The following is a 15,260-nucleotide window of genomic DNA, read 5'->3' on the forward strand; positions in this document are numbered from 1 at the left end:
ATTCCAAAGATAAATGCCGCACCGCAAATAAAACAACCCTCGTTCATCTGGTTTTGTTTACATTTTTCCTTTGGACATCCAAGGTGTATAGAAAACTACCCTGTTCCAGCGACCTTGAGTCTAATCAAAATTTGTATGAATCAGCCGTTGCGTTTACAGTACTCGGTGCGATACTTTGAATTGGACGTGTTTTGGGGTGTGCTGTTGTTGCTGCTATTGTTTTGATATTGTAGAAGCATCCGTGCATTCTCAGTTGCAGGTTTGGGATTATTTCGCCTTTAAATCTCAGCTAAAGAGGTGTCGTGTGCGCGTGTGGAGAAGCCGTAAGCTCAGGCTCATGGTATCAGGTTAACGTGTGGAAGAGTTTCTTCGGACGAACAGTTTTCGCAACGGGCATACAGTCGTGGTGATAAGACACTTGCGGCGTTTGAAGCTCGCAGTTGTGGTTCTAATTAATCGCTATCAGAGGTTGCTGATCATAAGCATCATGAAGCAGACGGTGCTGGCGTTTCTTATTGTATCCGCGGCAGTCATTCCGGCATACGGTGGTCCGGAGGAAAACGAAGGTGTAAAGTATGCTGATCGCTGCGAAGCGTGTAAAATCCTGGCCACAGAACTGCAAGCCCGGCTCAGTGAAACAGGACGATCACACGATGTTATCGAACTGGGGTAGGTATTATAAGATTATTCCCCCTCATATTGAACCGGAATACATTCATATCTTCTCTTCCACGTCCACTCGCCCTTCAGGTACTCGGTGGACGATGTGAAGCCCAAAAAACGCACCGAGTACCGGCGTAGCGAGCTTCGGTTGCTGGAAACGCTCGAGAACGTTTGTGAGCGAATTCTGCAGTACAACATTCACAAGGAACGGAAAGATAGTACGCGGTTTGCGAAGGGAATGTCACAAACCTTCCAAACACTGCACGGCCTGGTGGACAAGGGCGTGAAGGTGGATCTTGGTATACCGTACGAGCTGTGGGACAAACCATCCGCCGAGATAACGCAAATGAAGACACAGTGTGAAACGCTGATCGAAGGATACGAGGATGTGATCGAAAAGTGGTACTTTGAGAAGCAGGAACAAAAACCACTGATCGAGTACCTTTGTGTGGATCATGTGCTGAAAAACAAGAACCATAAATGCCTGTACGAGCAGCTGGAGGATGCTAAAAAGAAGCAAGAGGAGGCGAATGCCAAAGAGGAGCTGTAATCCCCTAGAACTCAACTGCGAATATCATTAGCTTTTAATGATGATTACTGCCACACGTTGATTGTGAACTATTTTATTGTGCTGTACGAACAAAACGCTTGAATAAAACGAATAATCAGATATCGTTTGACCATAAACCGTTTAAAAGGCGATCATATTGTCCCGAAAAAATAAAAAGGAAATTCCATTTATACCTGAAACTAATGAATTTTCCAAACTGCAGCCTTATTTCGTCGGCAGCAGTCACATTGAACGAAAAATAACGCCAAAATCAACCAACACTGAACGAAAGTCTCAGCAGCGTCCGTGGCTGAACGAAACAAATTCCAAATTTGGATACCACTGAACGAAGCAAACGTCAAAAGTGCCCCTTCTTTTGACGAAGCGAAAGAATAAAAGAAAGAATCTATTAATCTTGTCATAAACAAGTTTTGGCCATAAACAAATAGAAAAAAAAACGAAAGAAAGAACATTGGAAAGGTGCGCGGAGTGGTTACACTTTTTCGCTCGTTTCATGTATGAAATCGGTTAATTCGGTGCCTTCGGTACGGCGGAAAACGTGCATTAAGCGGTCACACGGCGGCCCCGCGATTCAGTGGCAGTGTGCGTACGGAAAGTGGCCACCGTTTTCCCGTCGAAATCTAACACCGATTCTTGGCCAATTGCTGTGGTGGTGTTGTAGGGCCAGCCATTCGATACGAAGGGGCAGCAAGATGGCGGCCGCCTACTAAGAAAGAAGACACACACAGGCAAAACCGACGACGGGAGAACCCCCGGTTGGGTTTGTTCGGGTACGCATAAAGTGGAACCGTGGTGAAAGTGTATTATTTTCCGCTTTTTCCGGTTTTTCTTTTCTTGTGTCGGGGGTGGTCAGCTTTTCCCCGGATCGTGTGCACGGTGCAGTGTGGTTTTCGTCGTGTGATTGTTTCATATTTTTCGGTGTCTTGTGTCGTCGATTGTCATACGCGGGGGTGGCACAGTGTGGTGTAGTGCGGGTGGCGGGCGATAGTGGCAAGGAAAACGTAACGGAACCGGAGCAGCAGTCGTTTCGGTTCCTTACCGGGGACATAGGCAAGGATGTGACAATGGAAATGTGCGTATCGTAATGGATGCAACGAGCGGCGGAGCGTATTGGGTAATTAACGCAAGAACACAACAACAACGCAACCTCTCAACAACGCCACCATCGACGGAAAGGACGAGGGGGAGAAGAAGGGGGCGAGCGACACGGAGCAATAGGCGGACACCCCGCTGCTGCAGCCAACGCCAACGTGCACGGGCGACAATTGCAGCGGTGCATTCGGATAGGAATTAAGAACAAAACGGAAGCAAAGAAAGAAAATCCGCGTGCACACACACACATACACAGCCACGCACGCGAGCATAAAGGTATGTGCATTCCAAATATCGAACTCGCGAGGAAACCCTCGCGAAAAGAAGGGAGCTCATAAGCACCCAATCATAGTAGGCTCTCCATTCCCTTCGGAGTTCTTTCTTTCGTGTGTGTTTTTTTTTTGTCAAGGGGTTGCACAAAGCACTCTTACCCCGCTACATGCTCCCCCACTCCCACACAAACCTACCAATTCCACCCTCGCTCGTTCCTATGCTCGGTCCCCCCTCAGCATTTTTCCTTGCTCTTGCTTATGCTTATGCTTTCCACTTCCACACCCACCCAATCCGCTCCGTGTTCTACACATGCTCTTGACAAACCCATCGTTTTGGCTAATGTTCTGTTTCGATTTTCCGCACGCGCGCGCGTGTGCATAATTTCGCGTATGTGCGCTTGCGTCTGTGTATACACGATATCCTTTGCTAACGAATTTGTGTGTAATTCTTTCTCTTCCCTCACCCATCTCCACCCGCATCTTGTGACAACCACCCCCGTTTCCACTATTGTCCCTTCCTATATATCTTTTTTTTTTCTCTGCTCTTATACCTTTACAGCACGCCACCGTCTATAAGTGGCTACTTACGCTGAAAGGACAGAAGAAACCGCAAGAAACAGGGAAAGATTCCGCACGTCGTCTGGAGTGGTGACACAAAAAGTGCGTGTGAGTGTGAGCAAGCGAGAAAAACAATATAGACACACAAAAGAAGCCGCGCAAAACAAGGGGCTCGTCTGCTGTTCTTGCCCTGTCTGCCTGCGCTATCGGTTGCAGCTGAACGGCAGCAGTATGAGTATGCAACTGCTACTACGATTAATATTGCTCCGGTTGGTCGGTGGCATGCTACCGCTGGATGCTGTACTGAAGGGAAAACAACAACCGTCCTCGTCTGCCGGCGGTACCGAACACGGACATGGGCAGCAGCAACAGCACCGCCAGCAACATGGCCACGGTCCGAGTGTGCTGGACGATATTGTCGCTCGGTACAGTTTGCCAAACGGGACCAGCGGGTTCACCCATCTGACGTACGATCCCACCAGGCGTATATTCTATGCCGGGGCCACCAATCGGGTGCTGCAATTGAATGAAAATCTAACGCTCCTACGTGAGGCCATCACCGGACCGAAGCTGGATTCGGCCCAATGTCATGCGGCCGGCTGTCCGCCCGATGTGCTGGACAGTGTGGAGACGGACAATTACAACAAGGTGCTGCTGTACAACCGGGACGGTGATACGTTGATTGCGTGCGGCAGTGTGCACCAGGGTGCGTGCGAAATTTACTACTTAAGCGGCCGCTTTCCGGACTCGTCGAAACCGATCGAGGTGGCACTGGCGGCCAACGATGAACGGTCAACGACGTACGCATTCATTGGGCCGAGCCGGTATCAGTCGTGGAAGAAGGAGGACATTATGTACGTCGGTACGACGTTTACGAACGTGGGCGATTACCGGCATGATGTGCCCGCTATCTCATCCCGCCGGTTGGACGATTTAACGTACGCGGAGTTTTCCATCCAACAGTCGAACATTAACATCGACGTAAAGTATCGCGATCACTTCCTGGTCAACTATCTGTACGGTTTCAACAGCACCGAGTATGCGTATTTTGTGCTGGTACAGAAAAAATCTCACCTTGCGGACGAAGCCGGTTACGTGACACGATTGGCACGTATTTGCGTAAATGATCCCAACTACGATAGCTACACGGAGGTAGGTTCATGTTTTTTGTAATAGAAATCGTGTCCGAAGTATCATGGGAATCCTATTTCCAGGTAACAATTACTTGCATGGTAAACGGGACGGATTATAACATCCTGCGGGATGCCAAGCTGGCGCAAGCGGGTCAAAAATTAAGCAACGACATGGGTATCAAACGGGAAGACTATTTGCTGGTGGCAGTCTTTTCACCCTCAAAAGAAATTACAGACGAACCGCAAAATCGATCCGCGATCTGTATGTACAGCCTGAAAGACATCGAGGAAGTGTTTAACGAAAACATTCACTGTGAGTTTCGTTCCGGCGATCTTCTCTTTACCCGAACACACTATATTGAATCACGTAAACAAATAAGATAGTTACGGCAATTGATATTAAAATACAACACAACGTAACTCAATGTTACAATGCTCCGGAAGTCGACTCGTGGTTTGAATGACTCGAAGCGAATATCATTTTTTTTAATTTCCGCTATTCACTACAGTGTGTTCGTTCTATCGTATCTATTGAGTAACCCTGTAAACTAATAACCAACCCTTCACGTATACCTGCAGCCTGTTTCAACGGCACGATTAAGGATCGCAATCTCGGATACATTTCCGGCACGATCAACGATGGCAAGTGTCCGGTTGCTGGATCGCTGGGTAACATTTTTAGCTTCTGTCACGTCGGGCTGAAAATTAGCGGAGTTACGCCAGTGATCGCACAGGCTCGGTTTGCGTTCGGCGAAGGAGTTTCGCTTACGTCGATCGCGGTTACCAACATCGGACCGCATACGCTTGCGTTCGTTGGCAGCAACAATGGGTGGATTCGCAAGGTGCTACTGTCCGGACGGGAAGCAGGTGAATACGAGCGGTTGCTGGTAGATGAGGAAGGTTTATCGATCCTCCCGGATACGATGTTTGCACCGTCGAACGATCATCTTTATGTGCTATCGGAGCGGAAGGTAAGCATTACTGTTTGAGAGTAATTACGATTGAGTGTAACATTGTTTTCGTTTCTAATGCTCCTGCCGCAGGTGATCAAGATGAAGGTGGAACACTGTGGAACCTTTGGGAACTGTTCCGCCTGTTTGGAATCGCGTGATCCGTACTGTGGATGGTGTTCGCTCGAGAAACGCTGTACGGTGCGTACGGCCTGTCAGAAGGATACAAGCGCGGCCCGCTGGCTATCGATCGGCACCGGGCAGCAATGTATCGACTTTGAAATGGTAGCACCGGATCGCGTTCCGGTTGGCCAGATGTCAGTCGTCCGGTTAGTGATTAAAACGCTTCCGGAACTCCCGCACAATGCACAGTACCGGTGTGTGTTCGGTAACGCAACACCGATCGATGCGAACGTCACGAAGGAAGGTTTGATATGCACAACACCACCCGTCATCGAACGGCCGGCTATTCCCGACGGGCAGGATCACGTGCTGGTACCGCTGAGTGTTCGTAGCTCCGAAACGAACAAGGATTTTGTGTCGCGTAGCTTCGCTTTCTATGACTGCACCAGTCACGATACGTGCCGGAAGTGTCTGGTAAGCAATTGGGGATGCCACTGGTGTATCTACGATAATAGATGCGCCTTCAACACGACTGCCTGCCGCAATTCGGCCAACATCGTACAGAACGAAGCGTCCTGTCCACGGTTGAAGCAACGTGCCGGACCGATACTGTTGCCCAATAAGGTGCCGAAAGAAATTCGACTCGAGATCGAAAATCTGCCTCGGCCGCAGAGTGCACACACAGGTTTCCTCTGCACGGTGAACATTGAGGGTGCACACATGGTGCTACCGGCACGTGTCGAAGCCAACAAATACATTGTGTGCGAGAAGACACTGGTAAGTGTTGGTTTAAAGGGAGCATAATATTTAAGCGCAGACCATAATGCATTATTCGTTTGTTTATCTTTTCGTGCAGTATTCATACGAAGCATCCACCAACGAGTACGAAGCAACGGTCGATGTCAATTGGAATCGGAATCACTACATCGATACGGTGACGGTCGTGCTGTACAAGTGTGAAATTCTCGGTTCCCATCGGGATCATGCCGACTGCAGCTTGTGTGTGACGCGTGATCCCAAATATCAGTGTACCTGGTGCGGGCAGCAGTGCAGCTATAATGAATCATGCCTCGATGGTGGCGGTTCCATGATGATGCGAGGCCGCGGAGAGGACGGTGGTTGTCCACGGCCACGTATTGATCTGATCAAACCACTCAGCGGTCCGATCGAGGGTGGCACACTGGTCACGATCGAGGGCAGCAATCTGGGCATACGGGAAGAGGACGTACGCGGCCGTATTCATATCGGCGAGGTACCGTGCGAACTGGAACGATACGAAATATCGGTCCGCATCGAGTGTCGTACCGGGGCAGTACGTTCGGAAATGTCCGCACCGGTTAAGGTGGGCAACGAGGCGGGCTATACAATGTCCAGTGTGGAGTTCCGGTACCGGGATGTGCAACTGGAAGGGCTTAGTCCAACGATGGGACCTCAGTCGGGCGGTACCAAACTGTCCATCATCGGTAAGCACCTGAACGTGGGCACTGCAGCGGTCGCCTACCTGGACGATTATGAGTGTCGCATCAATCGCACGCAAGCATCTTCGAGTAGGCTCACGTGCATAACGTCGGCGGCTCGCTCGCCGGAACACATCCGTGTGTTGACGCTTCGAATCGATGGTGCGAATCGAACGCTTGCCTGCAGCACCAGCGGTGGTAATAGCGCACCAACGGGCGAACGAGTGCGCGGATCAACGTACGGTGCGGCTGGCACCTATCACAGCCGGTACGAAACGTGCAGCGTGTACAATTACACCGTCGATCCGAAGATCATGCAAATTAAGCCACTGAAAAGCTTCCTCAGCGGTGGCCGTATGATGACGGTGCACGGTACGAACCTCGATGCTATCCAGCTGCCGGAGATTGAGGTGTACCTGAACGATGAACGGCTGAACCGGTCCACCTGCACCGTGCTCAACTCGAACCAGATGGAATGCCCATCGCCGTCTGTACGCGAGGCATGGTCGGCGTTGCAACAGCAGCAATCGCTGTTGCGCAACTTAAGTGTCGCACCGAGCGATTATTCACCGCCGCGGATGCTATCCGGTTTCGTATCGGCCGATGGGCGTTCGGTTCCTATCCAGCAGCAACCTCCTACGGCTTCGATGCCGATGCTGCTACCGTCCCAGTATTCGTTGACGTCGACGTCGGGTCCGTTGGTCACGGCCGCAGCACCCCTGTCGCCGTTTCATCCGTCCGAGCAGCAGCTGCAGCTGCTGCTACAGATCAACTTCCTGATGGATAGCGTCCTGTCGGTGCGCAACCTGCCAAAACATTTTCAAAACCTGCGCTCGGCTATTGTTTACGTGGAGGATCCGGTGTTTCAACCGTTTCCCAACACGATCAAGATGTACAAAGGTGACACGCTGGTGATTGAGGGTGAGCACCTGAATGCGGCCAGCGACGAAACGGATGTGAACGTCACAATCGGTATGGCGCAATGTAACGTGACGAGTTTGGCACCGACCCAGCTCGTGTGTACACCTCCTCTAGAGCAACCTGCCCCGACCGATGAGAACGGAGTTCCTACTGTAAAAGACTTGCCCCTGGTCGTAGTCCGTGTGGGTCGTAATTTACGCTTCCCTATAGGTTTGTTTTCGATCCACAAGCCAAAGTAGATGGCAACGTCGGTATAACATTCATAACGCTTTCCCTTTTTGCTTCGCAGGTTTTATCAAGTACGATCTTATTAAACCGTACGCTGTTTCACACATTCTATTTGGCGTAATTGTGAGCGGTATCTTCTTCGTGGTGTCGTTGCTTGCCATTCTGTTCATCTATCGCCGCAAGAGTACGCTGGCGGAGCGTGAGTATAAGCGCATTCAGATACAGATGGACACGCTCGAAAGCAATGTGCGCATGGAGTGTAAGCAAGCGTTTGCCGAACTGCAGACGGACATGACCGATCTGACGGCGGATCTCGAGAGCTCCGGCACGCCGACGCTCGATTTGGTCAATTACGTAATGAAGGTGTTCTTTCCGGGCGTTTCGGATCATCCGGTACTGTTGGCGAATGGGGCCAAGCTGCACGGACATCATCACCACGGCCATCTTCACCATGGTGGCCACCATGGTCATCCGCATCAACGTACCAACTACGATCAAGCGATGGTGCTGTTCGAACAGCTGATCAACAATCGTGTGTTTTTGCTGCTGTTTATCGATACACTCGAAGCGCAGAAAACTTTCACCATACGGGACAAGTAAGTGACGGGGCGAAACGCTTTTTCTTTCAGCTTGATTCTCGCTGCAAAAGTAAAATGTTTCACATTATTGCGAAAATTAAATGTTAACGTATCAAACTAATGCTTTCTTTCGTTTGCAGAGTAAACGTAGCGTCACTGCTCATGATAGTGCTGATGAATCAGATGGACTATGTGACGGACATATTGAAAAGCTTGCTGCTGCGGCTGATCGACAAATCGGTAATGACAAAGCACCCGCAATTGATGCTCCGCCGGACGGAAAGTGTCGTCGAGAAGATGCTGACCAACTATATGGCGCTGTGCATGTATGACTATCTGCGCAATTACGCCGGCAATTCGCTCTTTCTGCTGTACAAAGCGATCAAACACCAGATCGAGAAGGGTCTGGTCGATGCGGTTACGCACGATGCCCGGTACTCGCTGAGCGAAGATCGGCTGCTGCGCGAACAAATCATTCACAGTGTCGTATCGCTGCACATCATCCAGGACGATCTGGATGAGAAGGTGCAGTGCAAGGTGCTGGACTGCGATACGATCAGCCAGGTGAAGAGCAAGGTGCTGGATGCATTGTTCAAGAACACACCATTCTCGCTGCGTCCGAGCGTGCATGATCTCGATCTCGAGTGGCGGCACGGACGCGGGGGCCATTTGGTGCTGCGGGACGAAGATGTCACCACCAAGTCGGTGCACGGATGGAAGCGCCTTAACACGCTCGCCCACTACGGCGTGAAGGAATCGGCCGTAATGTCGCTGGTCGCGCGGCCGCACGATGGCTACAATACGCCCGGGCGTCACATCTTCCCATACTGTTACTACATCAACAATCCGCCGTCCTCCAATCATCAGCTATCGTCGACGACCTCGCCGCACGGTGCGAGTGGGCCGGGGTCCGGTGGTAGCAGCGGCACCATGGGACCGGCCCACACGACCGATACATTGTTAGCCGGCAGCGCCAGCCATCATCATCATTCACATCACGTGCAGCAAGCGGCGGCAGCACATGCGGCCGCACAGCAACAGCAGCAGCAGCAGCAACAGTCGCAGGTCGGCGTGTTCCATCTAGTTAAACCGATGGACGATCGGTTCTCGACGCTTTCGTCGTACGATCAGCACGGTTCGTCATCGTCGGCGCACGGTGCATTGTACGGTGGTGGGCCGGGCAGTGGCAGCCACCATAAAGCAATACCGGAGATCTTTCTGACACGCCTGCTGGCGACCAAGGGCACGATACAGAAGTTTGTCGACGATCTGTTCGCGACGATATTGACGGTGAACGAGGCACTGCCACCGGCGGTCAAGTGGCTGTACGATTTGCTTGATGCGGCCGCCCGCCACCACGGCATTCACGATCCGGAGGTGATACATGCGTGGAAGTCGAACGGATTGCCATTGCGATTTTGGGTGAATTTCATCAAAAATCCCGACTTCATATTCGACATCTACAAAACGCCCTCGGTCGACGTGTGCCTGAGTGTGATCGCGCAAACGTTCATGGACGCGTGTTCCACAACCGAGTACCGTCTGGGGAAGGATTCACCCTCGAACAAGCTTTTGTTCGCGAAGGTTAGTTTGCTTAGCTAGTGCCGGTTTCTTTTGGTCTAGTGTGAGTGGGTTTTTTAAATCGAAATTCTCTCCAAAACAGGACTTACCTCAGTATCGGGAAATGGTTTCCAATTTCTACGCCGACATTGCCATGATGCCTCAAATCAGTGATCAGGAGATGCGAAGCGCCATGCAAAGGTTATCCATCCACCAGCAGCAGTTCGATACGTTAGCCGCATTAAAGGAACTCTACATTTACGTTAGCAAGTATCGTTTACAGGTAAGCAGATCACCGAGATGATTGATCAGAGCTGTAAATATTAATTCTCATCATTCTTTTTTCTCCTCTCACGTGCGAAAAAGATTAAGGAAGTATTAGAAATGGACTTGACGGCAAGCAAGTTACATTTAGCGCATAAGCTTGACCTCGTCGCAGCAACATTAGAAGGTTGGTATAGTGCTGTAGCACAATGAAATGCACGAGTAAATGAGCCTGGAGTAAATTACCATCCAACGTTTTCGTTTTAGATGATGAATGCAAAACAATTGATTATTATGAATAACAACAAATGCCAGCCGGGATGACAACGACGACGAGAAAGAAGCGACAGTTTTTAACGAATGGCCATATTTTAAAGCACGCAGAAAGTACATCTGCGTGAAATCTCTTAGTGAAAGCATTTAAAGAAACAAAACAAAACCACGCAGAGGAAGTATAACAGTATAACAATGTGCTCTTCCGTCTTCGATTCGTACTTTTTTCCCAGTTAACCCGCCGCGGAAGCGGGAACCGTTTATTGCGGGGAAATGCAGCGTGCCGAAAGAGAAAAATGGTATTACAGGTAGTTAAGGGCACACCCGGCCGCCATTCCTTCGCGAAACGAAACGGTGCACGTAAAAAAAAGGGAAGCATTTAATAGTTTAAATAGTACCGTACTCTCTACTTAATCTTCGGGCCGACCCGAAACAAAGGTCCGAACGATGTTTTGAGCCTAGTGAATACGATGAAGCGAGAAGACGTAATATTGGAAAACGGATAGTGCATTAACGCACCGATGAGGATATAGAGGAGCGAGCGATGATGATGGGACATGTTATGTCCATTTATTTATAGTGTTCAAAGGAAGCAGAAAACGGAGATGAATAAGAATGAAAGATGATTATACTCATAAAAAAACTCCTCACGATCACGAACAAGCTCTCTCGGCGTCACTTTTCCCGATCTCATATCCTCCACCGCCTGGAAGGAGGGCGGAAGAGGGCGGGTCAGGAGATGTCACAATTAGAGGATACTCTTGGGGGCCCATTGTTGAGTGGGCTCTTGCATTTTAAAATGGATAGCATCTAAGTTTTTTCCAGCCACTCTTAATTATTCTCTGATCGGAGTTATTTTTTAAACAAACAAGCGCAATAGATTTGCAGGAGTTGAAAGAAGTATGTGCAGCAAAATTTTCTTGCGCAACACGCGAGAAACATATATACTCACACGCCCCAGATCTGAACAGTCTCAGAGCAAGTGCATGACGTAAGAAATTAAAAGAAGAAAAGAAACAGAAAGACGATTATAGTCAGAATTAGGAATGAAAGTTAATGAAACAAAACATGAAAACACAGTGATAAGGAAATACAATTCAAACAGAAACAAACAGACACCTTGGAAGAAAGACAAGAGAAAATGTGACTGATTGAAATAATATACAAAAAAAGAACACAAGCGAGGAAGCGGGAAGTAATAGTTTGACGAGCCGAGGAAGGGAGCATGGAATGTGTTCTCTCTCGAGAATGCAAAACGACATGTGACTCTGGCTAGGGGTGTGGAAAACGAAACAAAAGTACACAGTGTGTAAATAAAACAATTCCGTCTGATGATGAATATGACAGTGATACATAAAAACATCCCGGCCGTTTGATTGTTTTATTCGATTTGAAAGAAGATACTTTTAGACTGTAGTTCGTACCGCTCATGGTCGTGCGCCGTCGTCTGCTAATCCATTATCGCGGCATTTCTGGAGGACGCATCAATGACATCACTCCATCTCAAACTGGACCTACCAGGCCTTCCCTTACGAGTAGGGTCGTGCGGTGTCATTCTCATGACGTGACCAGGCCACCGGAGCCTAATGAGTCTAACTCGCTGTACGACAGTAAGTAAATGGAAAAGTGCAAGGGTAATTCTTGTAGTTAACAAGATTTAATCTCTAATAAACTGAGCTCCTTCACTTTTAAACAACGTTGAGGCCTAATGTCGTCTACAATGGGAAAGAAAATAAGTTCGGGTTCTTCTGCGAAGTTAGCAGGATTCTTCACAAGATATTCAACAAGATTTTAATTTTCATCGGTGATACAGTTCCCCCATCATGTGCCACCGGGCCCCCTTGGCCATGCTTCCGTGTCAAGTGAGCGCAGGACTCACTATCCCGATTAATACAAATCAAGGAAGACCAGAAATGACCATTGTACCCACAGCATATGAAGCAGCATAGAAAAGGATACCATGCTTTACAGCATCTTATATTATATATGTATTAAAGAAGCTGTTTTACTGCTTGATTCGCTGCAATTGTAGTTCTTGAGACTCGGGTCAGTAGTGTATCGAATACGGTAGCAGGAAATCATTACATCAGGTTCATCGTAATATCCTGCTAGGCCACAAAACATAAGCAATAAGGTAACCGGAATATGCTATTTTAGTATACGCTTTACTATTTTAGTAGGCGAGAATATACTAAATTAGCACGCGGTATACTAGAAATATACTAATTAATATATTTTTCGAATATTTCGGGTTTGTAATTGTAGAATTGTTGCCGTCAATGTATGGAGTTTTTACGAGACGAGAGACGAATTTTTTGAACCCGTATCCTGGATAGTTGTTCCTGGCAACGAGGGATTGGTTGGGATGTAAATTTGTACCGGTCCTGTCGAATGAAGACTGGTGCCGCTACCAAATATATTACCAGGCACATCTGATAATATGGCACCGTATGAAATCTAAACATGCCTGTTAATGGAAAGGTATGACTCATATATACTGTATCCGAAGAAGAAGTCAGAAAAACTCATATGTAACCAGTGGTACCTGAATGGGAATACCTACTTGACCTTAGACATATGCAATCAGTTGTAGTTTTCCAATTGTAAAAGTCGTCGACTTTCGATGAAATAATGTGCAGTGCGTACGAAAATCAGGATAAGAGATAGGAGTATAATCTGACGCAAGATTCTTAAGAACTGCCTCAGTGTAATTTGGAGTACTCATGTTAAAATGATATGTCGCCGCATATGTGCATCACAGTCCAGATGGGAACTGAACGCAAACAGGACGTGTCGTATATTTTAACGATACATTTCATTCGTGATAACTGGCCAAGGTTCGGGACTAATAAACTACAATGACCAAATATCTAAAACACGATGCAAGATGACCAGATCAGACAATTGGCTATCTCAGACTAAGAGACGAAGCCGCTAATGCTCAATGCCTGTAAAAACCTAAAATAACATCAATTGCTCTATGTGACTTGGAATATGCTTTGCCGAATAGTTTTTTTAAGAGAGCCAAGGTTACATCCAAGCCAAGGCATCTCGGGCGATGTGATATTTGACAAATTATTAAACTTAAATGAAATAAAATTAACAACGTCCACCAATTGGGAAGAAAACCTCTTTTTAAACATCTTTGAGTTTAGCTAGTTGTTGCAAAATAACGGTTACGCACGGTACACACGTATCGAAGCACTGAATGCAACACCGTAAACACGCTCCAGCAAAGAGTGAGAGAGAAAAACAACTTTAAAAGCCATGTATCTTTTCTCTTTCGACACACTGCTGTCGCCCGTTGTCGCCCGTTGGACGTTGTTTTTTTTTGTTCTCCCGTGCTGGAAGCAGACACAGCCGCACACACAACAGCAAACGCGACACCACCGTGCCAGAGAGTGGACTACTTTTTCTAGGTGTGTGTGTTTGTGTTGTGTGTGTTTTTTTTCTCTCCTTCTAGTTCCAGCTATTTGCCACCAGCCAGTTTCCCGTTTGGATGTTTGTCGTCGTCATCTTGGACGGACCCTCGGCCCCGCATAGGAAGGGGTTTTTATTTTAGAAATAGGTGTACATTCCCGAAAACGTTTGTAATCCCCCTCACGTATCGTGCAGTGCGTGTCTATCGCTTGGTTCTTCTGCAAGTTGCAAATGGTTACCACCGTGGTGCTTATCCCGCAAGTGCTCCAGACGATGTTCTTAATTTCCCCGCCGTACACGCCCTACGTTTAGATTGGCCGTGGTGTTAAAGGTGTTCGAAACAGGCCGAAAAAGCGTTTAAACCGTGTGTTACCATGTGAAGAAATAAGTCATTTAGTGTAGTTTCGTGCAAATCCAAAGCATCCCGCAGATATGCCCCGCCAGACACTTGAGACTGCGGGACAAATGAGGGTTGTTATTACTACCATCGTTCCTTGTTTGCTTTGTGTGCCTCCTCGTGTGCCCTCTTGTGTAGCCCTTTTCTGTCCCATCACCCACACGCGTCACCACACTAAGGGCGAGAGACAGACGTGAACTAGAATAAACCGCAAATCGAACATAAAACCCCATGGGTGTGCGTTGCTGGTCTGTGGCAGCGAAGGTTCGTTTTTGCCGTCTTTTTTGCGTAGAAAATGGAGAAAATCCCGGAATTACACACCCGCGTGTAAAGCGATATACGCGGTGTGTATAAGAAGAGCAGTGCGCGGTCAATCTGGCGCGCCCATCGGGGTTTGTTTATGGGTTTGAGTGGTGTTCGGCGAGGGGAAACGATAGGTTTGGCGCGCGGTGGTGCTGGTTTTCCTTGTTTTCCCTTGTTGTTTGGCTAACGATCGTCGTTCTCCAGCTGAAGCTCCTGGGCTGGGTGTATGTTATGGCAAGAAAGCGAAGAACTGCGAAAGAAAGCAACCATCGATGCATATTAATACACACTCCTTTCTCATCAAAGTAGCCCACGATTTGTCTGGTGAAATGAACGTACGCACCAAAGCGACCGCTAAGATCGAATCAAGAGGCATGCCACCGCATCATCGAAAGTTGGCATGTGATTGAACGACGACGACGAGTCACCACAAACGTTGGTGGTTCTTCCATGTGCAAAACCCGATAAAAACCACAAATAATAAATAGGTGCGACAC

At 48.3% G+C, this 15,260-nt stretch overlaps 2 protein-coding genes across 2 annotated transcripts; both read left to right on the plus strand.

Annotated features, from left to right (window-relative positions):
* The first annotated feature begins 231 nt into the window (after positions 1–231).
* On the plus strand, positions 232–1,339 carry LOC128297751 (protein canopy homolog 4). Its single transcript, XM_053033443.1, has 2 exons — positions 232–669; positions 751–1,339. Exons 1-2 carry the CDS (start codon positions 488–490, stop codon positions 1,211–1,213), a joined length of 645 nt encoding a protein of 214 aa, XP_052889403.1. The 5' UTR covers positions 232–487; the 3' UTR covers positions 1,214–1,339.
* A 338-nt stretch (positions 1,340–1,677) lies between these two features.
* LOC128310001 (plexin-B) lies at positions 1,678–11,990 on the plus strand. The gene is made up of 13 exons (XM_053046528.1): positions 1,678–2,602; positions 3,158–4,308; positions 4,371–4,602; positions 4,869–5,260; positions 5,333–6,139; positions 6,219–7,433; positions 7,491–7,950; positions 8,030–8,564; positions 8,687–9,440; positions 9,597–10,130; positions 10,210–10,389; positions 10,473–10,557; positions 10,638–11,990. Exons 2-13 carry the CDS (start codon positions 3,388–3,390, stop codon positions 10,670–10,672), a joined length of 6,150 nt encoding a protein of 2,049 aa, XP_052902488.1. The 5' UTR covers positions 1,678–2,602; positions 3,158–3,387; the 3' UTR covers positions 10,673–11,990.
* Positions 11,991–15,260: the final 3,270 nt, after the last annotated feature.

Source organism: Anopheles moucheti, chromosome 2, assembly GCF_943734755.1.
Source record: "Anopheles moucheti chromosome 2, idAnoMoucSN_F20_07, whole genome shotgun sequence".
In the NCBI taxonomy this organism is placed as follows: Eukaryota; Metazoa; Arthropoda; class Insecta; order Diptera; family Culicidae; genus Anopheles; species Anopheles moucheti.

Excerpts from the sequence above, each read along its gene's own strand:
- LOC128297751 (XM_053033443.1), top strand. The coding sequence starts at position 488 with ATGAAGCAGACGGTGCTGGCGTTTCTTATTGTATCCGCGGCAGTCATT. Across the intron at positions 670-750 it reads CACGATGTTATCGAACTGGG|GTACTCGGTGGACGATGTGA; the intron begins GTAGGTATTATA and ends CTCGCCCTTCAG.
- LOC128310001 (XM_053046528.1), top strand. The coding sequence starts at position 3,388 with ATGAGTATGCAACTGCTACTACGATTAATATTGCTCCGGTTGGTCGGT. Across the intron at positions 7,951-8,029 it reads TAATTTACGCTTCCCTATAG|GTTTTATCAAGTACGATCTT; the intron begins GTTTGTTTTCGA and ends TTTGCTTCGCAG. Across the intron at positions 10,558-10,637 it reads CGTCGCAGCAACATTAGAAG|ATGATGAATGCAAAACAATT; the intron begins GTTGGTATAGTG and ends TTTTCGTTTTAG.